This window comes from Stenella coeruleoalba (genome assembly GCF_951394435.1).
Source record: "Stenella coeruleoalba genome assembly, chromosome: X".
Lineage (NCBI taxonomy): Eukaryota > Metazoa > Chordata > Mammalia > Artiodactyla > Delphinidae > Stenella > Stenella coeruleoalba.
In genome coordinates, this window is record NC_137152.1 from 36,330,239 (window position 1) to 36,356,907 (window position 26,669).

Sequence of the window (26,669 nt, forward strand, 5' to 3'; positions counted from 1 at the left end):
CAAAGCCTGTTAAAGATGATTGCAGGCCAGGAGAAGTCACAGGCAGAGACCAGGTTTAAAGTGTTTCTTTTTATCCTAAGGCACATTTTTAACATCTAAAAAAAAATCTGTTGCTGTGATTTTTAGATCTAATTTTAAAACTAAAAATTTTCAAGCATCTCAATTAGGGGTCAGCAAAAAACTTTTCTGTAAAGACCCTGATAGTAAATAGTTCAGGCTTTATGAGCAGCTAGTTGTTCACTGCTGTTACAACTCCTCAGCTCTGCGTGAAAGCAGTCACAGACAGTATGCAAATGAGTGAGTGGAGTGTGTGCCAATAAAACTTTATTTACAAAAACAAGCAGTAGGCTGGATTTGGTCCAGGGGCTGCCGTAATTTGTCAATCTCTGTTCTAAATGAAGTTGGAGAGGAATAGCTTCCACCCAGAACAGAACCTCTCTGTGAGGGAAAGAAACAGACTAAGAACAGGATCATACTGCATTCTTCTACTAACGGACAATACTTTTAGAAATACAAAGCAAGATGAGCTCACCCAGTTAATCTTTTTATTTTGAGTTTTGTTAAAAAAAAAGCTTTGAGAAAAATGTGTTAAATATCAGTAAAGGCAGGAAAACATGTAGCTAGCTTTATAATATCAATCTAAACATATACACAAAGGCAAACATTAAGTAAAATGCTAGGGAAAGGGAGCACTTTGGGGGCCTAACTCCAGTTTTTCTTATTGCACATAAATAAAGGTTGCCGATAACTCCAAGTCTTCACTTTTTCACAGTTAGACATACTTTAATATTATTTTATATAACATGTTTATATAACATCCTATGTTAATTTTATAAAGCCACCAGTTTGCTACTGTTGAATGGAAGTAAAAGACAAAAATTTCCCCAATTACAGTATGTAAGTAAGCTCTCTATAAAAAAATTCCCCAGAAGGTCACATCAGCCCATATTAAATTCATCCTATTCTATTTAAAAAACTGCTTTTCAGCTATTAAATGAATCTTGGTGGCCTTCCCATTTAATCATTTTAATAGACATAGTAAAACTTCCTAAGTAAGAAGTACCAGATGTATTTTATGTAAAAAATAAAAAACCTAGGAGGTGACCCTACCATGAAGTCATACTTCGAATGAGTGATTTCAGGGACAAATTCCAAATCCATAGACTTAACACCCGCATGACTGAAAATCATCCCACTGCTTCTCCAAAGCCCAAAGCTGGAATAATCACAACTAAAGTCAACCCCCAAATGTCCATGCAGCTAGATACTCACCCAGTAACACTGGGATCTTAACTTTTTTGAAGTGCTTTAGACAGCAGATGTAGAGTTCTTCACGCTGTTTCCAAGTCCTTTTCCACCTGAGTTCCCCCAACACATACAGGCCCAGATAATTTTCCACTGGCCAAGAGTTGAGCTGACCATGACATGTGGCAGTTCTGTGAACCCATTTGAAAAGGTGGCCATCAGGATGAGAAGGTAACCTCTCCCTCTCCCGAGCACTCTCATGTCTGGTACACACCTTTACAAAGGGCAGCAGAACAGGCAGCCCTTCCTTCTCATCTTTTCCAAGGTTCATGTAGCAGAAAACTGGCTGCCTGTGTGTGCCATGTGGGCCATGGTTAGACTATACCCTGCTTACAAAAATAAAACTGACATCAAAAACTTTGGTTTTGCTCTTTACAATTTCTGCTAGCACTGGCTGACAAGATGGGTTTGTTAATTTATAAAAACTCTGCTTATGAAACTTGGAACTGGAAAAAAATGGTTTCTTTCTAGGTCTCGTTTTGAAAGGCTTGTCAAAGAGCCTACTTGCTTTTCCTCATTAGACATTAGCATTGGTTTCCAGAATATTTCTCTGTAGATTGTTCTTATTAGGTTTTAGAAAGAGGGAAGGTCTTTTGAGGTATCCACATGGTGAAAGCAGCATTCAGGTGGGTCGTTTCTAAACTCTAACTCTTGGCCACTAGATGCCCTCAATTTACTGTATCAGAACGCAGCAATTGACACTGGTGAGCCAGATTCTCATTTAAAAAAACAACAGAAGAGATCAGAATTCAATGATACCAATCTACTGTATTTGACAGACTAGCTCCTACACTAATTCACCTACAGAAGCAACATCAAAAAGCAGGCACGAAACCTGTCAAGTGTCCCATTTCTGAAGTGGAATAAGGAGTCATATACTTACTGAATCAGAAAGCTGACTTTCCAGATGCTCTCAGTCCAGATTGCATTTTATAGCAGATGGGAAAATCAGCTTTCTGATCTACCTCTTAGAACTCGCAATGGGTACCAAGGTAGGTTTCCAAGCAGATGATTTTCCCCTCTGATGAGCTGCTTGTTTGCCCTGCCAGCAACCTCCCCTGAGCGCATCAGCGGTGTTTCTACATTTAGCAATCATTTTGTTCACATTAAATAGCTGACATGATAACATTAACTTCCACTCTGGACATAGAAAGGGAGACCTATGATGGGGGGTGGGAGGTGTGTGCGTGAAACAGACTTCTGTTTTGGAAAGAACCATTACTTCTTTGCCCGAGACTGAAATGTTCGCGGATAGCTGAGATAACATTTTTTCAGGTTTTCTAAAGAGATTTTGTCAACTGAACCATGAAGGACATTTTCAGGTCTAGAGAACACGGCGTAAAGAGCGCCTTGCTGTTTGCTTGATGAAACATTTGATGTCGCAGCGTGATTTTGGGCTGCAGGGCATCAATGCTTTGTCTGGTCACTCTGAGTCCTGATGGTCAGAGTCCACTTAATCACATATGCCCTTCCTATACCTGTTTCCTAGGAAGAAATACCAAATTTCTTTAAATTCCAAATTTCCTTCTTTAGTTCAGTTCTCCTTGTAGTCCCCAAAAAGAGTATGAAAAGGAATTGCAGGCGTTTTTGTCTTTCCTGTGTCGGTGCTATACAAAAGTTTGTATCTCCTTAATTACCTGCTACCGACACCACCCCCACGTGACAGCAAAGTGATCACAACTTTCCACTTAATACGGGGCCTCTGCTCAGGCAATAAATGGGCCCATCCTTACCCTGAGGAGTCCATCGTGGATGCAGGCATGGGGACAAGCAAAGTGTGAAGAGAAAGAAAGTTCACTTGACTGCAATGGGGACTATTAATATAATCTCAGGTTAAACTGCAAAGATACCATCTCAGAAACCTTCACATTTGATTAGTCTGCAGCTCAGTTAAGACAAAACCCCTTTTTTCCCACAGATGGGGGCAAACATGACAGGTTTTTAATTCCCCCCGCCAAACATACACTCAAGTCGCCCATCTCTCCTTCTCACGCTCTAAGGTTTTCAAAAGTGACCTTTTAGGTTGCACTTTTTTGTGTGTGTGTGTGGTATGCGGGCCTCTCACTGTTGTGGCCTCTCCCGTTGTGGAGCACAGGCTCCAGACGCGCAGGCTCAGCGGCCATGGCTCACGGGCCCAGCCGCTCCGCGGCATGTGGGATCTTCCCGGACCGGGACATGAACCCGTGTCCCCTGCATCGGCAGGCGGACTCTCAACCACTGCACCACCAGGGAAGCCCTAGGTTGCACTTTAAGAGGTACATTCCTGACTTCTGCAAAGATTAGCATGAAACTCTCACAGCTGCCCAGTCTGTATTACCGATCAACAACTGTTTGTTCCACAAGACTAACAACTAAAATAAAACGTTCATTGCTAGGCCATTCTTTAAGGTTCCAAATAGGGTCCACTGCAAGTTCTAGACTAGAGGCTCTCAACCCTAGCTGTGTATTAGAATCCTTGAGGATCTAGAACAAAGCATGGCAGCCAGGCCCCACCCCAAACCTACTGAATCTGAATCTCTGAGGGTAGGGCCCTAGCATCAATAGTTTTAAAAACTGGCCAGGTAATCCTAATGTGCAGCCAGGGTTGAGAACCTGTGCTCTAGAGCATTCGACTACTGAACTGTCATCCCCCTAACCCAGAACAAACATGTTTATAAGATGACTTGGGATTACTCTCTCAGGGGAACTTTCTTCAGCTGGATGCACCATTACTTAGCAGTTTCGATCTGATTTCTGCCAGACTGGCAACAGACACTCAGCCTTGAGTGAGGTGATTTCAGGCCTACTTTTTTGCCACTCAGCACAGGCATGATGCTTCTGAGAGGTGGAAGCATGTTGATGAGTGGACTCACTTCCCATGACCCCTGGTAAGGTCAGGATTAATCTCCACATCTTGCAAACCAAAATTAGGACGACAGGTCAGTGATTCACTCTGATCCACTGAATAAAAAATCCAACCACATAATTACAAACCTAGCTAACTTTTAGCCTTAGCAAATCTCCATTTACTTATATTTAAGTAGGTTAGAATAAAATGTTTGCAGTGAAGAGGACAAAGCCCATGGATGACCATAAAATCAAAATGGACTTTAGTGTAGATACGAAGGAAAGAGGGGAATAAAAATGATTCAATTATATTATATTGAACCATATGAAATTGCCCTATTTTTTTTAAATGGTTGAATGTCAGCAATTTCATCTGGCTTAACCTAATAATAAAATTTTCCTGGTTTGCATAAATTATCAATTCAAAAACAAAGTATCAAGTAATGTCTTATTTAAAAATTAACCATTAAAAATGCGAGTCAAGAAGATTAAATGACTGACTTCATTATGGGTGTCCTAGACTGAACTGGGCCACTATTTTGTCTGCCATAATAAGAAAAATGCCCACATTTTATGAAAGCATGTTTTAGAAATTGGGTTTTCAAATATACTAGGACTGAAGCATAGAGACATGGGGAGAATCTCAAACTTGGTTTCCAAGAGTTCTCTCAGTATTTCACCTACTGCAGGTGCGGGCAGGTGGAACAGCTCATCCACAAAGAACCCAAGCTAAAAACCTAAATTTTAAAGCACACTTACACATTAAGCTGGTGCAAGGCTCCCCAGATACCAAGAAAATGGCCCTTCTCTACATGGCATTCAATGTCAAGACATCTGGATTCTTAATCTGTCTATAGTAGACAGAACCTTCCATCAAGGTGAATAATGCTGAACTTTTCATTGACTTGCCTCTGATTCCCCATGTGGCCACAGAAATCTCATGTATTTATTAGCTCAAAGTTTGGAATTCTACTCAGTCGTAAGAATACTATCTTGTATTTTCTTTGCAGTTAGTTTTGTTTGCAGTGAGATTTCTTCCCTCCGAATACTAGCTTGTTCCCTCTTAGGCTTCTTACTGCCTTCTCTTCCCTAGATAAAATTGCACCCCACAAATTGTGGTGTTATTTCTAAATCCACAATAGAACCCAGTCCTATTAATCGTTTTCCAGGCAGTCAGCTCATATGGGAGCCTTCAAGAACTGACTGATTTTTGCAGTGATATCACCATCAGTTTCTAAACAGTTTCTCCTGTCCTCAGATTAATTAAAAACAACAGTATAACACTATTTTGCCTTTGGTTTCAAACATTTCAGTAACTTCTTCTTTACGGAGATTTCCAGAGAAGGAATTGGAATTCGTTCCCCCATGTTGAAATGTTCATGGACATATTTTCCAACCTTCAGTCTAGAGGAAACACAGGTAGCCAAAAAGGGCAGGAATCCTGATAGGAGGGTGCAGTCACGCAGCCTCGCTGCTGGAGCCTCCACTCAAATTGCTTTTTCATGTTTTCTGGCCCGTTTAACACCAGCTTCTCACAATCCTTGGAGGTCCAATCTCCACTGCCTTCCTTCACGGTCATTTTCTAGCCTGTTCCCCCCCTTGCTATTCCTACAACCAGCTAGACCTGCATCTCTGTGTCTGGATATGAAGCCTCTCCTGGGAAGAACCCCCAGGAGTTCTTCAACCTGCCACATCTTGTTCAGATCTGCAGGTGAATGAATGAAGAGAGCATTAAAGCATGCTATTAGTTTGTTTGTTTGTTTAACTCTGAACAGCGCACTACTATGTGAACAAAGTGGGAATAGGTCTGCATTTGTCTTGATTTAGAGACACTTTAGCCCCACTAGCTGCGTCTTGGGTTAAATTTTAAATGTGAAGATATCTTCAGACCCCAATAAAATAGAAGTGTTTAGTTCCATTCAGTCAAGGCCCCACGTCAAGCTCGCAGCCATCCTCACCCCGCCAGTGGGCCTACCCCGTCACTCAGGGCTCAGGGCGGGGAGTCACGCGTTATCCTCCAGGGGAAACACCAGGCGGGTGCCCCGGCTGGAAACCTTCTGCTCTCCCATTCCCAGGTCTCGTTCCAGCACCTCCTCGGCGCTCGTGGGGGCTGCGTGGGAGCTTGAGGAGCCGTTCGCAGTCACTGTGCTGTCCCCGTAGGTCAAGGTGAGGTCGCCCTCGGTCAGGATGAAATCAGAGTCTTCCTCTCTCAGCGGCTCTTGGTTCTGAAACGTGCAACAAACACCACGAACATCAACAACAAATGGAAGACCACTATTTTCCTGGGCTGAAGCCAACCCCAACCTCAGCTCCTCATCTGAAAAGAGGGATCATAAAACTTGCCTGCCTTGAGCCTCTAGCATGATAACTGGATGCAAACTGTAGAGTGCTAGGCAATGTAAGGCTGTTGCTGAACCAGCACTTCAAACACCAGAAAGCAGTTCTGATTTTAAATGCCTGACAGCTTGGGGACAAAAAGTGACAAAAGGGAAGAAAGGGAGATCAGCTCCAATTTTCGGCTTCCCAACCCACAAAGGTAGGAAGGAGTAAGGTCCCTGGGCAAACCTACAAATAGGTTTCAGGTCCTCTCTTCTTTGGGAAGGTCTTCCGGGGGTGGAGGCGGCCTCCTGCCCTGTACAAACCACCGTAAACCCACCTGGTTTACAGTTGAACTACTCTTTGTCCTAGTCAGCAATTCAGGGAAGAGGATAAGCCATAATTAGGATTTCCTTCCTGTCCCCACAGAAACACCCTGATGGGAAGGAAGCCCTCAGGTGGATGAAGCAAGGGACAGAGAGGGAGGGGACGTTTTCTCGAGCATCTATTATACGTCTGCCAGGAACGTCACAGAAGGTCTCGTTTGATCCTCACCCCTTCCCTATGAAGGGCACAGACACTCGGGTCACAGAGAAGAAAACCTGAGAGAACCCATGGAATTTGCCTGTGGCTGTCCAGCTGCTTGGAAGCAGAGTTAGGATTTATGCTGTCCCTAGACTGGTTCTACCCACATAAAAAATGTGAAAAATCACCCCGTCGGGAAGAGGACTGGTGGGGCATCTCATGCTAGGCAGCGGTGGTAGCAGAACAGACAAGGCTGAGCAAAGCAGGCTAAGTGGCAACCACTTGAAACTATGAGACTCTACGGGGAGAGTGTCAGGAAGCAGCGTAAAGTCAGGCACAACCTTTCACCCTCCGATGGTTTAACAAGCAAAGCAAGGGGCCCCCGCTGCATGGCTGTCAAACACGGGGAGCTTCTTCCTTGAATGGCAAACATATGCTTCCAAGCCGCTCCACGTAAACGGTTCTTTCTCTCCTACTTCCCATCTCCCTTCAAAGTGCATTTGCGGTCCTTCAGCCTCTACACGACAGGGTCTCCTTGGTGTGGGATGCTGAGCCTACCTCCCTGACAGCCATGTGGCCCCCACTCAGTCTCGCTGCCCGAGTTTGGGGTAGATTCTCCCGTGTCCGGGCCGGGGATCCCCATCTACGTGAGAAACCACCGAAGAGCAGTGATCTCCTCCTCTTCCTGGCGCCCTTGCTTGCGCTGCTGACCTCTTAGGAGGTGCTAGACCAACGCCTGTTAAATGCACTGACCTAGGGAGGACCCGTGGGTTCTGGCCCATCTCTGGGCACGTAAGAGTGACAAGCACATGCTTGTTTTCTGCATTGTTTCTCAGTGACGTCGGCTTCTCCACTCTCCACAGTGTGACTCCACTTAATCAGGGCTCCGACTTTTTTAACAGGCAAGCACGCAAGTCCTCTTGCTTGCTGCCTCCATCCCTCACCGGAATGAGGCAGGGAGCAAACGTACAGTTCAATTAACATCCTTGACTCGGGCAGAGCATAATTCTAAAGCTCAGTCCAAACTCCCCAATTTCCTCCTCCCCATTAGTAGTTCTGAAAGTCCTGAAACTCCATCTGCTCCATGATGGTTTTCTTAACAACAGATGACATCATGTTCCCTGTTTTAGCACGTTCCATTTCTCCTGTTCATACATGTGCTAAGTAATGTTTTTGTTCATCTCTGTCAAAATCTCTCTCCCAGGGCTCCTTAGCTCCCAATGTTCAGGAGAAGACTCTCCTGGCACGTATTTTGCTGTTTCGAGGTTAGGAGCCACACGGGGACACAGAGGAATACAGAACAACTGCATGTGCGGGGAATTCTGCAAATGGAGCCAAGCCCCTCCCTCCCCAGCAGCACAGAGGAACCCCCAGATGGAAGCTCCGGCGTGGCCCACTCTGACGCCTCGCAGTGGGAAGCAGGGCCACGATTCACTGACAGGAGAAAACAAGACTGGATATTGTCCCATTCCATGATGAAACTCACAAGCCCAGACAAATAGTACCCCAGGAAAGGTCACTCAGAAACAAGGACGTAGTAAAACCCAGTGGAGAGGGATTTCCAGATGGAAGCTTAAGGAATGTTCTACGCTGACGACAAAACTATCCCACACCCTTGAATTCCAGATGACAGGATTGACAAAAGTTTTGTTCAGCTGAAGGTTTGTGTAATTACATAACTAGCTGTCCAGTGAGGGCTGCTATGGAAATGGAGTGAAATAACCCTGCAAACACCTGCAAGCAAGAGTGTCGTGGGAATGTGTGCATTTAAATAGCCACAGATCATTTTCGTTAGGTGGAAGAACAGTGTTTTCTAGGTGGTTCTCAAACCTAAATTTCATTTACAGTTAGTGGAAATGAGGAATAACGAACATCTTCCATATCTCCCAAAGAATCCTGGTGAAGTATAAAACGCCCTCCAGGTGATGGGAGGGCCCACCCAAAAGTGTGTCAAACAGCCCAGAGAATGGCTCATCTGATGCCCTCACCCGGCACTAGACTCCACATGGATCCCCCTCCATTCTCTCACCTCTGGCTTCCTCAGTTAAACTTCCAAAGACTCTCTGCTCTCACTCTCTCAGCAGCAGGCCTCTCCGTGTCTGGAGGTGGCTGGGACCCCAGTCAGGACCCCAGCCCAAGGCAGTAACGGCAGAATAGAGGGTGGTTCTTGCCTGTAGCCCAAGTCACCGCATCTTGGGTTGGCTGTGGGGAGTCCACAGCCCAAACATTACCCCAGGAAGCAAACCTTGGGCAGGCTCTGGAAGTGGTCAGGGGAGCACTTTCAATTTAAGTCCCTGGAAGTATATTGAGTTTATGCTGAGTTCAAAGTAGGCCAGATACCCCTAACTGATGTGTGAGGAATAGTTGGTAAGCTTCCGATTAGGTAAGGTTTTTATAAAGTTTTCATAGTGGGTTAGTTACTTTACTATTACAGAGACATGAAAAGTGACCCTTGTAAAACCTAAGTAAGAAGGAAGGCTTTAGAAATTGGTTAAAGGAGACTAGAGCTAGAAGGCAAAGAAACACGTAAGCCCAGTGAAACAAAATCAAACAGTGTAATCAGTTGGAGCTTCTTTAGCGGGAGAAGTGAGGATGCCGAGTCACTACCCTTTGTTTCTGATGATAAAACACATCCAAATGGCCCACACTGTCACTTTACACAGAGGTCCAAACTAAGCAAACTATTTAGCATTCAAAATAAGACAGATTTATTAAATAAAATGGGTTGGGAAATTATAAAAGTAACTTTTTAATCTATTGGTCTGTATCCTTCCAACATAAAAGGAAAGGTAATTAGCATTATTACCTAGGCTCATATTCCACTAAAAACTCACCATAAGCATTAAAAATCACTTTACAAAACTGGGAGCAGTTCTAAGGAAATGGTGTTCTTGGCATCTGACCCATTTTTTGTAATTTAAAAACAGTTTGTCAGAGGTGGCACGGGAATTCCATTTGTATATGGGGAGGGGCTGGGGAGGCTGGAAGCCTCAACTATCTTTAAGAGAAGGAGACATTGATGCTGTTCTCTGTCACGTTTGGTAGAAATTCAAAGCAAAGGCCATAGCAGAACTGCAGTGTTACCATAGCAACCTGGCCATGCTGTACTTACGTCGTACACCTGGGGACTGGTCAGACATCGAGCGAGCAAGCCACACCAGGCTGGGAGAGTGGTGGTTAATGGGGGGCCACTGTGTGTGAGGATGGGCTTCAAATAACTTTAAAAAGAGAATTAAGGAAAAGTGCCTGCAAAGAAAACACACACCCAACAAAATGTGTTTAGAAATCCCAAAGAGTAAATCATCTGGCATTCTACCCCCAAAAAAGCCTCTTTCCCCCCATTTTACCAGTACAATACAGAAAGTACCTGTAGTCTGCAACAGTCTGAATCCAAGATTAAACTATGCCCCAAAAGCCTTAAATGTTACCTGTTAACTTTCAGGTTGGCGGTTCCTCATTTTCAGTTAAAAAGAATATCTGATTAATTAGAACACCCTTCTGCCTTCTTTGTTATGCTGAATGAGAATTTTGGTTTTGATCAGCCTTCCAGCTTTTGACACACAACCAGCTCATGTTTTGGAAACAGGAAATCGTGTAGCGGGAGTGGAGATGTTACAGCCCCTGGGTCCCCTCCCCCCAGAGGTCACATGGTGGAAAAGTTCGAGGTGGACAGGACCTGAAAGGACTCGGCAAAAGGCAAAACGGTTTCACGAAGGTCACTCAGACCTCAACCTCCCACCTTCCCATACAGGACTACTCTTCCCTCTACCTGCTGCCTCTCTCCCAGACTCTCCAGCACAGTTTCTCCACCTCGACACTAGTGGCATTGTGGGCCAGATCACCCTTTGTCGTAGGGGGCTGTCCTGCGTTGTAGGATGCCTAGCAGCATCTCTGGCCTCTGCCCACTAGAGTACCCCCAACACTTCCCTCAGGTGTGACAACAAAAATGTCTCCTGACATGGCCCAGTGTCCCCTGAGAAGCAAACCTGCCCTCAATTGAGCCCCCTGTTCTAACATGAAGGTCAACTGTTCTGTGGAGACCGGCTCAGGGTTTGCCAATCTACGATATTTGTGCTGGCAAATGTGCAGCCCTGTGTCACATTACGATGGAGCTGGGACCATTTCTGATACCCAGAGCCAAAGCAATGTGGAAAAGGTGGAGACCTACAGGGCCACCTCAAATGCAGGAAAGGCCAAGAGACTTTAAAGGCAGGTGAGAAGGAGTCACAGCTGTCTGTACCCAAGCTGATGACTGCTCCGAGCACCATCACTTCCTGTCTTCATTCAGAGCAGCATGAGAGAGAAAAGGCTTCTCTACAGGAGGAGATGGAAGGGTGAGCCCTGGGTAAAATTCTGACTGGGAATTACTCATCAAAGGAGGATGTGCGGGCTCTGCTGGGCCTCTATAGGCAGAACAAGCCCCCTCTGACTGCTGTCCTCATTCCTAGAAACAGCCCCTACAGGCCTATCAGTTTCCTTGTGTCTTCAGCTCAGAAGCTGACAGCAGCTGGATTTGCAGAATGACTAATACAAAAGAGTTCCGGTGAACCCAGAGGCTACCTTTTAGTTCCCTGTCTTGGGCAGTTCAAAGACAAGCTCGCTCTTCCCAAATACAGAAGGCCCTCTAACAACTTCTTTAAAAGAGAAAAAATATTTACAGATAGATTTTAAATATTCAGATTGTTGGAAGGGCAAAATTGAAATATCAAGCCTCCCTCCCACCCAGTCTTTCTGGTAATTTACCATTACAACTTTATAGAATACAGTTTTTTTCGCCTATTTCCTGATTTATAAACTGTAGTCAGCTTTTAGCTCCCTCTTATGAAGGATGGTAAATTTAATTCATTTACATTCCTGCCTCTTTTCAATTTTTTTCTTTCTAATTTTTATTTATAATTAATTTTATACTGTAGATATATAACATTTGCATTCTGTAACTAATAAGCAAATATCTGCTTTGTCTATGGACTGAGCCTAATGTTAAAGACCAATAAGCAGCACTTGTAATAATGTAATTTATGAATATTATTCACTGTAACCAAGCAGAGTGGTTGGAATACTATTAAAGGAAATGTAATACAATGTCATTTAAACTTTGTTAGAAAAGAACATTTGAGTATCTTGCAAAAAAAAAAAGATCTTCTTTTAATTTCTTTTTGATCTTGTTCACTTCTTCTGGGTTATAACAAATCACTGTCCCCTTAGTTGGATTTTGTTTTGTTTAATCCTTATGTTATTTTCCCCCCTTCTTATAGAGTCTGCACGGTGCTAAACTTTCTGAATTCTTGCATGTCTGAAAGCCACCCTCCTTTTTTTTACTCTTTTTTTTTTTTGCGGAGCACAGGCTCCGGACACATAGGCTCAGCAGCCATGGCTCACGGGCTCAGCCACTCTGCGGCACGTGGGATCCTCCCGGACCGGGGCACGAACCCACGCCGCCTGCATCGGCAGGCGGACTCGCAACCACTGCGCCACCAGGGAAGCCCTGCTCATTTTTGATTAACAGTTTGGGTATAGAATCCTAAGCTCAGAAAAAATTTTTTCATCCTAGGACTTTCATTTTGTTGATGGTTTCCTTTGCTTTGCAGAAATTTTTTAGTTTGATGTAAAAAATTTTACACGTGTTTACTTTTGCTTTTGTTGCCTGCACTTTTGGTGTCAAACACAACAACAACAACAAAAAATCAGGGCCAAGACCAATGTCAAGGAGCTTTTCCCCTCTGTTTTCATCTAGGAGTTTTATGGTTTCAGGTCTTACATTTAAGGTTTTTTTTTTTTAATTTTTTTTTATTTTTAATTTTTTTTTTAACATCTTTATTGGAGTATAATTGCTTTACAATGGTATGTTAGTTTCAGCTTCACAACAAAATGAATCAGTTATATATATACATATATTCCCATATCTCTTCCCGCTTGCGTCTCCCTCCCTCCCACCCTCCCTATCCCACCCCTCCAGGCGGTCACAAAGCACCGATCTCCTGGAGGGGTGGGATACATTTAAGTTTTTAATCCATTTTGAGTTGATTTTTATGAGTGGTATAAGATGAGGTCCAGTTTCATTCTTTTACATGTGGCTGTCCAGTTTTCCTAACACCATTTATTAAAGAGACTTCCCTTTTCCAATTGTGTTTCCTTGGCATGTTGGTCTTGACTCTATATGCAAGGGTTTATTTCTGGACTTCTTATTCTGTTCCTTTGATCTGTGTGTCTGTTTTTATGCCAATGCCATACTTTTTTGATTACAGTACCTTTGTAATATAATTTGAAATCAGGAAGTGTGATGCCTCCACCTCTGTTCTTCTCCCTCAAGATGGCTTTAGCTATTTAGGTTCTTTTGTGGTTCCATACAAATTTTAGGATGGTTTTTTTTTTTCTGTGAAAAATACCATCAGAGTTTTGATAGAGATTGTACTGAACCTGTAGGTCGCTTTCGGCAGTGTGGACATTTTAACAATATTAATTCTTCCAATCCATGAACACAGGTATCTTTCCGTTTACTTGTGTCTTCTTCAATTTCTTTTGTCAATGTTCTTTAACTTTCAGTATATGGATCTTCACTCCTTGGTTAAATTTATTCCTAAGTATTTTATTGTGTTTTTTTTTGCTTTTTTTTTTTTTGCAGTACACGGGCCTCTCACTGTTGTGGCCTCTCCCGTTGCAGAGCACAGGCTCCGGACGCACAGGTTCAGCGGCCATGGCTCACGGGCCCAGCCGCTCCGTGGCATGTGGGATCTTCCCGGATCGGGGCACGAACCCGTGTCCCCTGCATCGGCAGGCGGACTCTCAACCACTGCACCACCAGGGAAGCCGTATTTTATTGTTTTTGATGCTACTGTAATGGATTTGTTTTCTTAATTTCTTTTTTGGATAGTTCATTGTTAGTATATAGAAATGCAACTGATTTTTGTATGCTGATGATATCTCCTGTAACTTTAGTGATTTAGTTTAAAAGCTTCAAGCAATTTCTTGGTAGAATCTTTAGGGTTTTCTATATGTGAGATCATGTCATCTGCAGAGACAATTTTACTTCTACCTTTCTGATTTGTATGCCTTTTATTTCTTTTTCTTGCCTAACCGCTCTGGTTAGGATTTCCAGTAGTGTGTTGAATAGACGTGGCAAGAGTGTACACCCTTGCCTTGCTCCAGATCTGACAGGAAAAGCTTTCAGCTTTTCACCATTGAGTATCATGTTAGCTGTGGGTTTGTCATATGTGGCATTTATTATGTTGAGGTACATTCCATCTATACCTAATTTGTTGAGAGTTTTTATCATAAAAGAATGCTGGATTTTGTCAAATGCTTTTTCTGCATCTATTGAGACGATCACATGATTTTTATTTTGTTACTGTGGTGTTCACATTGATTATGTGGCATCCCCCAGGGATAAATCCCACTTGATTACGATGTCTGATCCTTTTAATGTGCTATAGAATTCAGATTTTTAGTATTTTGTTGAAGATTTTTACATCTATGTTCACCAGGGATACTGGCTTGTAATTTTCTTTTCTTGTAGTGTCCTTGGTGGGCTTTAATATCAGGGCCATGCTGGCCTCAAAAAATGCATTTGGGAGTATTCCCCCATCTTCAATTTTTTGGAAGAGTTTGAGAAGGGTTAATTCTTTTTTTCTTTTTTCTTTTTTTTGGCTGCACTGCACGGCTTGTGGGATCTTAGTTCCCCCACCAGGGATTGAACCTGGGCCCTCGGCAGTGAGAGCCCAGAGTCCTAACCACTGGACCTCCAGGGAATTCCTGGATTAATTCTTCTTTAAATGGTTGGTAGAATTCACCAGTGAAGCCATATAGTCCTGGGCTTTTCTTTGCTGTGAGGTTTTTAATTACTAATTCAATGTCCTTGCTTGTATTGGTCTGTTCAGATTTTCTATTTCTTCATGATCCAGTCTTGGTAAGTTGCATGTTTCTAGGAATTTATCCATTTCTTTTAGGTTATACGATTTTTGGTGAATAATTGTTCACAGTAGTCTCTTAGCCTATATATTTCTGTGGTATTAGTTGTAATGTCTCCTCTTTCATTTGATGTTATTTATTTGAGTCTTCTCTTTTTCTTAGTCTAACTAAACGCTTATCAATTTTGTTCATCTTTTCAAAAAACCAACTCTTAGTTTTGTTGATCTTTCCTACTGTTTTCTGAGTCTCTATTTTATTTATTTCTGCTCTGGCCTTTGTTATTTCCTTCCTTCTACTAATTTTGGGCTTCGTTCTTCTTTTTCTAGTTCCTTGAGGAGTAAAGTTAGGTTGTTTGAGATCTTTCTTTTTTCTTAACGTATCACTTAATGTATCACTTATCACTATGAACTTCCCTCTCAAAACTGCTTTTGTTGCATCCCATAAGTTTTCCTGTGTTGTGTTTCCATTTTCATTAGTCTCAAGATAATTTTAAAATTTCTCTTCTGATTTCTCCATTGACCCACTGATTGTTTAGGAGTGTGTTGTTTAGTGTCCACATATTTGTGAACTTTCCAGTTTTTCTCCTGTTACTGATTTCTAGTTTCATACTATTGTGGTCAGAAAAGATACTTGGTATGATTTCAATTTTCATAAATTTGCTAAGACTTGTTTTGTGACCCAACATATGATCTATCCTGGAGAATGTTCCATGTGCACTTGAGGAGAATGTATATTCTCTTGTTGGATGGAATGTTATGTATATGCCTAAATGTCATTTAGTCTAAAATGTAGTTCAAGCTCAATGTTTCCTTATTCATTTACTGTCCAAATGATCTATCACTTTAGCATTTTGTCACTCTCCTGTGAACTCTCTCCAATTTTCTCTACATCCTTTCCAAGCCCAGTGAGTAACATGCATTCTGAATTACAATGTAGACAAAGTTCATATAACTTAAAAAAAATCCCTGGGGGTTCTATTTTAGTTAATAGCAAACAAGGTAATTTGAACCATCTTTTCAACTGAGGCTAACTAGAAAAGCTGGGAAAATAAAACACAACAAAATTTTCTGCTTAATGGCATCAGAAAGCTACCATGGCAGTGAAGAGGGCCAGAGTCTGGAAAAGGAAATCCAAGAGGTGAGCCCTGCACACGGTGAGCCACGTTTTCCCTAAAAGCACCTGAGAAGCTAAGCAGAGCATCTGGCAGACTCACAAAAACAGAGTGAATCTGACAAAAACTGGAGTCCAGGGTCTTCTGAGGAAGTCTACATAAATACTCTAGGCTCTAGGTTGGAACCCTAGAAGAAAGGGCACACAGAAAACAGACTAACCCTCACAGGAACTGAAGCCCAGGTTCATCTCACCTTTATTCCCGATTGGATTAAAGTGATCTGGAATTGCTCATTCCCCTAACCTTGCCACTGACCAGATGTAAGGTAAATCACCTCTGAAAGATGAAAGATGATAACCTCATCTAGAGCATCTCAAATTTTCTCTATACTTTTTCATTGCTCATGTCTGTCACTTATTTAAAAAAAACAAACAAACACAGAAGTACAGAAGGTAAACAATAAAGCTCCTAGAAGATATCATAGGAAATTGGCTTTATGACTTTGGAGTAGACACAGATTTCTAAAACAGAACACAAACAATAATAACCAGAACAGATAAGATCAAGAAATTGGATTGGACCTTTTGTTCATCAAAAGATTCTATCTAAAAGTGAAAAGGCAAGTCACAAGTAGAGAAGATATTTTTTATCACATATAACTAGCAAAATACTAATATCTAGAATACAAAGGAACTCTTAAAATTGGTAATAAAAAGGCCAATGACCCAAGAGAAAAACGGGTAAGAGACTTGAACAGGCACTTCACAAAGGAACATACCAAAGGGCCAGTAAATATATGGTAAGGTGCTCAACCTCATTAGTCACTAGGTAAATGCAAATTAAAACCACAAAGGAGTATCATCTATAAAAATATTGAATCACTGTGTTGTACACCTGAAACTAATATAATATGTAAATCAACTATACTTCCATTTAAAAAAACCACAATGAAATACCACTATAAATCCACTAGAAGGGCTAAAATTAACAAGACTGGCAATACCAACCGTCAGTGAGGATGTGGAGCAAATGGAACTCTCATATGCTAGAGGTAAGTGTGAAAAGTGGTACCACCATTTTATAAAACTGTTCGACACCATCTTCTAAAGTTGAACCTTTGCATGTCCTATGACTCAGCAATTTCACTCCTGGGTATACTCCCAACAAAAATGTATGTAAACATGCGCCAAAAGACATGTATAAGAATGTTCATGGCGGTATTTTTCATCGTAGCTCCAAATTAGAAACAATCTACATGTTCATCAACAGGATGATAAATAAATTATGATATAGTCATACAATGAAATACTATACAGCAATGAAAATAGATGAACATGGATGAATCGCACAAATAATGTCAAGCCAAACAAACCAGATACTAAAATATAAACACTCTATAATCACATTTATACAAAGTTCAGAAACAGGTAATATTATTAAGTGTTGCTAGAAGTCAGGAGAGTGGTTATGTTTGGGGAGGAGAAAGGGGCAGTAATTGGGTTACGGCATGAGGGGAATTGGTAATTTTGTGTTTCGTGACCCGTTTGGTATTGAGTGTACTTATTTTGCAATAACTCGCAGAGCAATTATGATTTATGTACTTTCCTATACGTATTCTTTATGTCAATAAAAAAATTTTAAACACTTTCAAAGTCTCCAAAGACCATATATAAGCTACCTACCCATTTGACCGCTATGTCAACCTAAGAAACCATGGAAGTGTAACTTTTTGGTTTTTAATTTTTCACCTGGGGCCAAGTGAATCTACTAGAACAGAGTCTGCCTTGCATGTGGTCCAGTTAAGGCCAGGATCAGACTTGGCCAGACCTGGTTCAGCCAATAGGAATCATCCTCTCCACATAGATTAACTGGCCAACCTCCACTTCCCTTCCTGACCACAGCATGGTTCAAGTGGAATTTTAACTAATTCACCTACACAGGCATATTTCCCTTGGACACAAAGCTCTGAAGTGCCACGTGAGTCTACCAGGCTGTGGACTGGCTACCCTAATGATGTGCAAACATTCTTCTTGGCCAGAGAGATGCTAGTTATGACTGCCTGTGGTTGAATGATCATTGCATGTGTCCCAAGAGAGGACTGACTACACCTGTAGCAGCAAGCACACATCTTTCCTTGCTCATCAGAAGTCATTCACTGACAACTCAACAAGAGGATTTCATCATTGATGTTGCACAAATACAGGGAATCCTCTTAAAAGGATACTTGTGGTCAAAGCTGTACCACAACCTGAATAGCCATGCACTCTCCTGCTTTGTCCGGTTTCCTCTGGCAGTATCTGGACCATCCTAGGAACAAACAAGAAGAAAGATACTTAGTTGCAGAAAAGGGATTGAAATACGGGGAAAAGCTTCCCTTTTAATCATAACCTTTAGAGATTTTGAGTTCAGGGTCAAACATCCTGTATCACCAAAATTTCAAGGATTTATAGGGAGGTAATATTTTAAAAGAAATCAAATAAGTCCAAAAGGCAGACAAATCCATCCCCAAAGAAACAGGCTTGGTTATGTCTGAGAGTAGACCAACTCAATGTAGTACAAAATTTCTTTTGGCATTTTTACTGTAATTTTCCTCAGAGTGCCTTTTAGCAGGTTAATTACCCTAAAGTAGTCTAGATCCTAACAGGCCAAAATTGATTTATAGAGAAGATTAAAGAAAGCATCTGTAAAACCAACTTTCCAGGTCCCCCACAGCTGGCCTGGGGAAATCACGCTTGGTTGAGTTTCCTGACAAACCAGCCAAGGGCTCTTTGTGGTCCTTACCCAGGCACCTGCATTGTGTTCCAGGCAGTTAGTAACTTGCCCTCCCAGCTTTAGGAAGGGGGGGTGGTGGGCAGGGGAAAGGGAGCCAGAATCAGCATCTCTGTTATTTTCTCTGCCCTCAAGTAGTACGTTCCTTTACTACTCTTCTCATGCCTTTCCAACTCAAACATCCCCATCATTTCATTTTCAAAGTAACTGGCACAATCAAACATTCATTTGTGGTTTAGGAAATCTGTTCTGTGTGAGTAGGATAAGCAGCACAATTAATATTAAAAAGTGGACTGATGGCAGCAGTCTGAGGGCAGTGCTGGGGTTCTATGTTGCTGGATGACAAGCTCTGAAAGTACAGGCTGCTTGTGAAGTGCAGCCATTTTTATCATCCTCCTCTTGAATGTTCTAGGGAGAGGCAGCTCTACAAGTAAGGGGCAATCAAGAATAGCCAAATAGGGCTTCCCTGGTGGCGCAGTGGTTGAGAGTCCGCCTGCCGATGCAGGGGACACGGGTTCGTGCCCCGGTCCGGGAAGATCCCACATGCGTGGAGTGGCTGGGCCCGTGAGCCATGGCCGCTGAGCATGCGCGTCCCGAGCCTGTGCTCCGCAGCGGGAGAGGCCACAACAGTGAGAGGCCCGTGTACCGCAAAAAAAAAAAAAAAAAAAAAAAGAATAACCAAATAAAAGTTGAGTCAACGATTACAAGTATGTAGTTCCAAATCTCAGTGGGTGTAAATGCTACCTGTAGTAGAGATGCCAAGAATGAGTCAGAAATCTCTGAGAAGGTAAGATACAGACAAGCTTAGGGAGGGAAGTTAGCAAGCACTATTTAAATTCCTAATATTTCCAACGGCAAAGATGACTTTTAAAAACAGGGTCCCCCACGGTATTTGAGGAATGTTTAGTGACATATATGCAAATGGCTTAGTTAAATGGGCCCTTCTGTGGATGAGGAAATAAAAAGGAGAGACCCCAGAGACCAACTTTATTTCACATTTTAATAAATCACATAGGGAAAAGGGGGCACAGAAATGTCTCTATTTGCAGATAACAATCATTCCTTCAGGTAATTAATTGCTAGCCCAATGACAACTCTAGGGAGATTTCAAAATGCCACACGACTGAGTGGAAAAGCGGTAGATGACTTTTTTGAGAGATGACCGTTTTACGAAAAAAATTAAATGCTTCTTTATAAAGTGATAGGCTCTAAGCTCTTGGTTCTAAGTGTCTGTAGAATCTTACTAAAGAAAAAACTAGCAAGATGATAAACATCTTCTGGAAGGATGCTATAAACCATTGGGCATAAGACAAGTTCCCCAAAGTCACTTGTCTGCTCTTCCACTAAAATAACAATAAAAATGGCAAACCCCTATTCTGTCATCCTAACCTCTGCATTATCAAATCACAGTGCATTCTCATCACCTGCAACACTTAAGTTCTTGCCATCCCACCTTAAGGAAGCTACAGGAGACTGACCTATATAAGCCCCAAGAGGGACAATGAAAATGAGTAAAGCAAGGGAAAGGCTGTTTTCTGAAGGCAAATTAAGAAAAGGTCTTCTCAGGCTACAAAGAGATATGCCTACAGTCCACAAATAAGATAAAGCGACCTTAGAAATGTAAGACACTAAGAGCCAACCCTGAAGGGTTACAAATTCAGGGCAAATAAAAAGTGCAACTCTGTAATGGGGGTGTTAAACAACTTCTTATTCTAAGAGATGGGGCCAGAAGCATGATTACGTACAGGAAGAACTTGGATAAATCCACATATAGAGGCTTTGGGGAAATCGGGGAGGGTCTGTGGAACAGGACTGATTTTTTTAAGCTGACCCAGAAGACAACCAACAACTGCTTCCTAGCATGATTTGGGCGGCTACCACTCACAAGCCAGCCAGCCATTCCTGCAGGCTCCAAGCAGGGGTCAGTGTGGGTGCAGGTGATCCTACAGTAGGTGGGCCGCCTGCCTGGGCTGCCCAGAGAAAAAGCGGGGACTTGGCTCTCCCACCATGCCCTCCTCAAAACCTCCATCCCCACCAGGACGGTTCACACCCCCATGTCTTTAGTTCAGGCTGCTTCTAGAATCCAGAACACCCTTGCATATTCTCACCTTCTTCCACCCACAACACCTACCTGGCTGATCCCTATTCATCTTTCAAGGCTGTGCACAAGGATGGCATCTCTGAGAAATGTTTCAAAGGCAATGGAGTGCTCCAAGAGGCGTAGGTGTAACCATCACAGGCTTTCTCAACAGACTACCTGGGCCCAAGTCCTAGCTCTACTCCTGACTGTGCCTTTGCCCTGCTGTGTGACTCTGGGCAAGTTTAAATTGAGACATAATCGACATATAACATTGCGTATGTTTAAGGTGTACACCAGTGTTGGTTTGATGTTTATATATTGCAGTTTGATTACCACCATAGGTTAGCTAATGCCTCTATCCTGTCACATAATTACCATTTCTATCTTGTGGTGAGCACAATTAAGATCTAGTCTCTTAGCAACTTTATAGTTTATAATATAGTATTGTTGACTACATTCACTATGCTGTACATTAGCTCTCCAGAACTTGTTTATCTACTAGTTGCAAGTTTGTACCCTTAAACATCTCCCCAAATCTCCCCCTCCCCCATCTCCCAGCCCCTGGTAACGACCATTCTGCTCTCTGTCCTTATGAGTTACACAAGGGATTTTAAAACATTTTACTGAAATTGTTAATAGAGAAGCCCCTTCAGGAAAATAAATACCACTAGCTCTGCTTATCACCAATTTTTGAGCATGAAACAATGAACGGCTATTTCTCCTGCATTCATTAAGCACCTACTGTGTGCCAGGTACCATGCTGGGTGCTGGAAACACAAAGAGGAATGAGACCCAGCACCTGCCACTTGAGGAGCACATTTCCAGAGGGGGAGACAGACAGACAGATACATATGGGGTGAAGAAAAAGAAAGCAGATTGAAGACCTGGGGAGTGGCAAAAAGGTCCTATTTTGAAATAATTTTTCTAGAACTAATGAATAATGATTTCTGGGTAGAGTTATATTTCATTCCATTCTTACTGTTAAGAGATGTATTTTTTATGTTAAGGTCATTACAATAATGAGAACAGCTTATTTTTTTTTTCAGAGATGGAGCAGAATACTGCCCCTGCCCCCCAAAGATTTCTACATCCTAATCCCTGGAGCCTGAGTCTGTTAACGTTACATGGCTAAAGGGGCTTTGTGGGTGGACTTAAGGTTTTCCAGGTAGGCCCAGTATAATCACATGGGCCCTGAAAAGTGGACAAGGCGGGCAAAAGAGTCAGAGAGATGTGGTGGGAGAAGAGGCAGGAGAGATTCAGAGCATGAAGTTTTCATAGTTGGAAGTGGAGGGGGTCAAGAGCCAGGAAACGCGGGTGCTTCTAGGACCTGAGCTTGACTCCCAGCCAATGGCCAGCAAGGAAACAGGACCTCAGTCCTACAAGCACATGGAAGGGAATTCTACCAACAACCTGAAGGAGACTGGAAGTGGCTTCTCCCCCAGAGTCCAACCCCACTGACACCTTGATTTTGGCCTTAAGAGACCTAAAAGAGAGAAACCAGTAGAACCCACCAGACTTCTGACCTACAGAACTATAAGACTGTGTTGTTTTAAGCCACTGAGTTTGTGGTAATTTGTTACAGCAACGATATGAAACTAATGCAGAGCAACAGAGTACATAATTGATGCAACCCGATTTGGGTCTTTTTCATGTCCCTGGGATGATGGGGCCAAGATTTCTCAGAAGCGGGTAACACAGGGTTTAAAAACAGGGAATTAAGAGCTCCACACTGTCTCCACCAGGGTTTCTCAAATTGTAAAGTGCACACAACCCTCCTGGGCACCCTGTTAAAGTGAACATTCTGATTGTGTGATTCTCTCAGGTGGGGCCTGAGAGTCTGCATTTCTAACGAGCTCTCTGGTGATGCCCAGGCTGCTGTCCACGGGGACACTCGGAACAGCAGGGGGGAGGTTCACGGTCCCTCTTGGAGAAGCAGACAAGGCCCTCCGCCATCTCACCTCTGCCACTCTCCACCCTTATCCTTCATCACATTGTCACCAAACCCTTAAGGACAGAGATTCATCTGTCATGTTTGCAAATGTATTCCCAGAGCCTGCAAGAATGTTTGAAATATAACAGATGCTCCACAAATATTTGTCAAATGAATGAATAAATGTTAATTTTGAACTTTTAAGACAAAAAAAAAAAAAGAATAGCAGAAAGGGAAATCAGGGGCCAAGGGAGGCCATCAGAAAAACAAAAAAGTGTGGTGGGGAAGGCAGTCAGAGAGTAGTCATCTGAGGAAAGGCACTTCAGCAACTGTTTGAAGTTAAAGATTTAAGGGACTGGATGTCAGATTTTAGCCTGGAAGGAAACTGGGGGAGGACCCAGGAACAAACAAATCCAACTTGCTCAGAAAGGTATATGTGAATGCAACTATAAACAGCTGAGTTTCTGCAGTTTTCAGGTACACACACACACACACACACACACACACACACACACACACCACGAGCACAGTGGTTCCCTTCCCCCACATTCCACTAATATCCTGCTTGTGACCTTGTCCTGCTGAGATGACAGAGGCGGGATACATTCAGATTCGTGTTCCTGCCTACTCCAAAGCGGTCTCATCAATGAGCGCGCTTCTGTAAACTTGGGGAAGGAAGTGCATGATGTGTCTGCGTGTCCGGCCAACATAAATCTCAGCTGCATCTGGCATGAAAAATGCCCCCTTGAATGGGTTGGGAGGCCACCCCCAGGCCCAGGCAGCTTGCCTCCAGCTGGGCTTGTTTTTGTTTTGGTTGCAAAGTCACCAAGACCTCCACAGAAACAAAGCAGCTGAGTCTTTTGTTTTGTTTTGTTGTAATGAGTCAAACTTGCCAGGGACATGAAGCTTAAGTCTATCCACAATATTCTTATGCTTCCCTCACATAGAGCCAAAAGTTCTGGCCAACAGCTCCCTTCTTTCGCCCACATGAGCTAATATTCTGTGGCTCTGTAGCCATGACTCTGTTTATAACCCTGGGCTTCTAGGACCGGTGAGGAAAATCGTGCTCCTTGTAAATTGTGCTTTCCCATCAAATATCACTTTTTTGTTTGTTTGTTTGCTTTTAGCAAGATGGGGAACAAACATCTGGACTTCCCCCACCTCTGATTTCAGTTTCATGGCAACATTGAGCATATGATCTGGATCCATTTCAGCGGAAGCTGCGAGGAACCCAGGGTTTCACCCAAAACTGAGAAGCCCATTTAGTTCTCTGTTTTACTGGTTTCTCATGACCACTGAGTGCTCCCAGCCCTGTTGTTAATGGCTTACTGGATCAAGAAGTCAGGCCAGAAGGACTTGGAAAAATGAGGCCCTTTCTGCATGAGGGCATGAGTCATTTTTCAGAAGGTGTCCCGAAGAACTGAACTTGAAGTTCGCCTTTTTTTTTCCAGTCTGACAGCAATCTTTTTTTTTTAACATCTTTATTGGAGTATAATTGCTTTACAGTGGTGTGTTAGTTTCTCCTTTATAACAAAGTGAATCAGTTATACATATACATATGTTCCCATATCTCTTCCCTCTGACAGCAATCTTGAAAGACTTTCAAAATGCCAACAGAACTGCCTTTGAGGGCCCTCTGCACGACTGCGTATGAGGTTTGGAAGGAGGGCGGTTAAAGCAAAGGTGTGACACAGCTCCTGACCAGGGCCGGCCAAAGGGGCGCCACTGGGAGTGCAGCGGAAGTGGCTACCACCTGCCTGGTCAAAATTGGCCCAAAGGGCGGTTTCCAATGTTTGCCCTGCCTGAGGCTGGGGGCGCTACCTTAACTATCACTGCATGGACTAAATGTACCGCCAGAACCCATAGCATTTAGGACCCACTGCTTTTCAAACATTTCCACAGCAAGTTTGTTACTAAGTCTAGTTACAAGCCCACTGTCTCTGAGACATAGTAAGTTCAGCTACATGAAACCAACCAAACCATTTCATGTATTTCCTTTCACAGATGCTTGAGTCCAGAGGCAGGAGCAATGGAAAACAGCAAAATGGCCGGGGGGAGGGGGTCGGTATTGACCAACTTGGAACTGTCAAGATGAAATTGCCCCAAACTCTTGATATCCACCTGGCAGTGACCTGTTTTTCTTACAAAATTAACTTGACAGGCCACAGGTCTATGGAGGATGTGTATCCTACCAGAGCCATTATTTTCCCTTCGGTGAAATGAGGATGTCCATCATGAATTTCACCCAGGTTTCCTCAGATCCCAGTTTGGGGGAACCCAAACTGTCAGACTCTAAATTGGCTGCCAGGTGCACAGTTCCTGAACCCCTGTTTTCTAAAGTCCTTAATCAAAGCTCAAGTCAAAGAGCAACTTTTCAAAAAGAGCTTCTCATTGAAGCCACATGTCCCCACTGGCACAATGGCCGATTCTAATATAGCCGCAAAGGTCTTCTGGAGCACCGTTAAAGTGGGCACCAAATCTCCAAGTGAAGCTCACTGAAAGCTCTTCCCAAAATGCCTAGAACTTTCAGAGGTCATGGCTTTGTGTCCCTTAAGGGGCATCAACCCAAGAATGGCTCATCAGGCTGTAGCCACCCTCAGAGAAGGCTGTGGTGGCAGCCCTGGGCCCCACACGGCCCCACATTTTGCAAGATGTGTTAAATCAGATTCGGTAGCTGGAGTCATTTAGAAGATCCTAGGGAATCTAAGACGTGCAAACTGGATTTGGGATTAAGTGCAATGATGAGTGTGATGCAAAGCGGACTGAAAGAAAAAGAAACACTCAACATGGCTTTGTGGACAACACATGCACGTGGTGAGTGAAGCTTCCCATGCCCTGTGCTGCTCTCGCTCCCCCATCTTCCCATCAAATACCGATCAGGCCCCCCCATGGACCAGGCACTGTGCTCAGCACTGGGTATTCTATGCTGAACAAAACAGTTCTTCACTCCCAAGGCCAAATAATAACATTTTGGAAACACATCTCTGCTCGTGTTGTGCCTTTCCCTTCCCCCACCTTGCCTGCCCAGGAAATGCTGGTCTGGGGAAGGAGCAAAACCTGGAGGCAGGGCTTCCCTGGTGGTGCAGTGGTTGAGAGTCTGCCTGCCGATGCAGGGGACACGGGTTCGTGCCCCGGTCCAGGAGGATCCCACGTGCCGTGGAGCAGCTGGGCCCGTAAGCCGTGGCCGCTGGGCCTGCACGTCCGGAGACTGTGCTCCACTCCGCAGCTGGAGGGGCCACAGCAGTGAGAGGTCCGCGTACAGCAAAAAGAAAAAAAAAAAAACCCTGGAGGCAGAATGAGCCCACCAGCCCCACAACAGGGCTGATACAGCAGCTTTAGAACATGGCTGCCACTTCGCTTATGCTCCTCCCATCCAGAGGTGATGGTCTCTATCTCCTCCCACTGAATCTGGGCTGGCCCTAGCAACTTGTTGTAACCAAGAGCAAGTCACGGAAGTGATGCTGTGTGACTCCCAAGGTTAGGCCAGAAAGGGCCACATAGTCTCCACCCTGCTTGCTGGGACACGGGCTTTTGGAAGCCTGAGCCATCACATAAGAAGTCCCATACCCTGAGGCCATGGAGAAGCCATCACAGGCATTCTAGTCGCCGGTCCTAGTCTGAGTCCTCCCAGCCCAGGCGCCAGACATATGAGCGAATGAGCCTTTGGATGATTCCAGCTCCCAGCTGTTGAGTTTCCCCCAGGTTTCTTCATGGAGCAAAGGCAAGCTGTCCCGACTATGCCCTTTCCAAACCTAGAGAATGCATGTGGATACGAAATTGTTGTTCACTTTCCTTCCTATGTTTGGGGCAGTGCATTATGCTGCAAGAGTGACCGGAGCAGATGGCAAAACCAAGGACCAGCACGCGCCTCTTCCCCCACCATCCCCACCCCCGCCCCACCC

At 43.5% G+C, this 26,669-nt stretch overlaps 1 protein-coding gene across 1 annotated transcript in view; it reads right to left on the reverse strand.

Moving 5' to 3' along the window:
- Positions 1 to 2,744: 2,744 nt before the first annotated feature.
- The window catches only part of SLC9A7 (solute carrier family 9 member A7), a 147,165-nt gene continuing 123,240 nt past the window's right edge, over positions 2,745 to 26,669 (reverse strand). The window contains exons 15-17 of the mRNA XM_079911487.1: positions 18,213 to 18,295; positions 10,085 to 10,190; positions 2,745 to 6,356 (exon numbers count right to left, since the gene is read on the reverse strand). Coding sequence (XP_079767613.1) covers positions 6,135 to 6,356; positions 10,085 to 10,190; positions 18,213 to 18,295 — 411 coding nt within the window. The 3' untranslated portion in view covers positions 2,745 to 6,134. The remainder of the gene's footprint in view (positions 6,357 to 10,084; positions 10,191 to 18,212; positions 18,296 to 26,669) is intronic.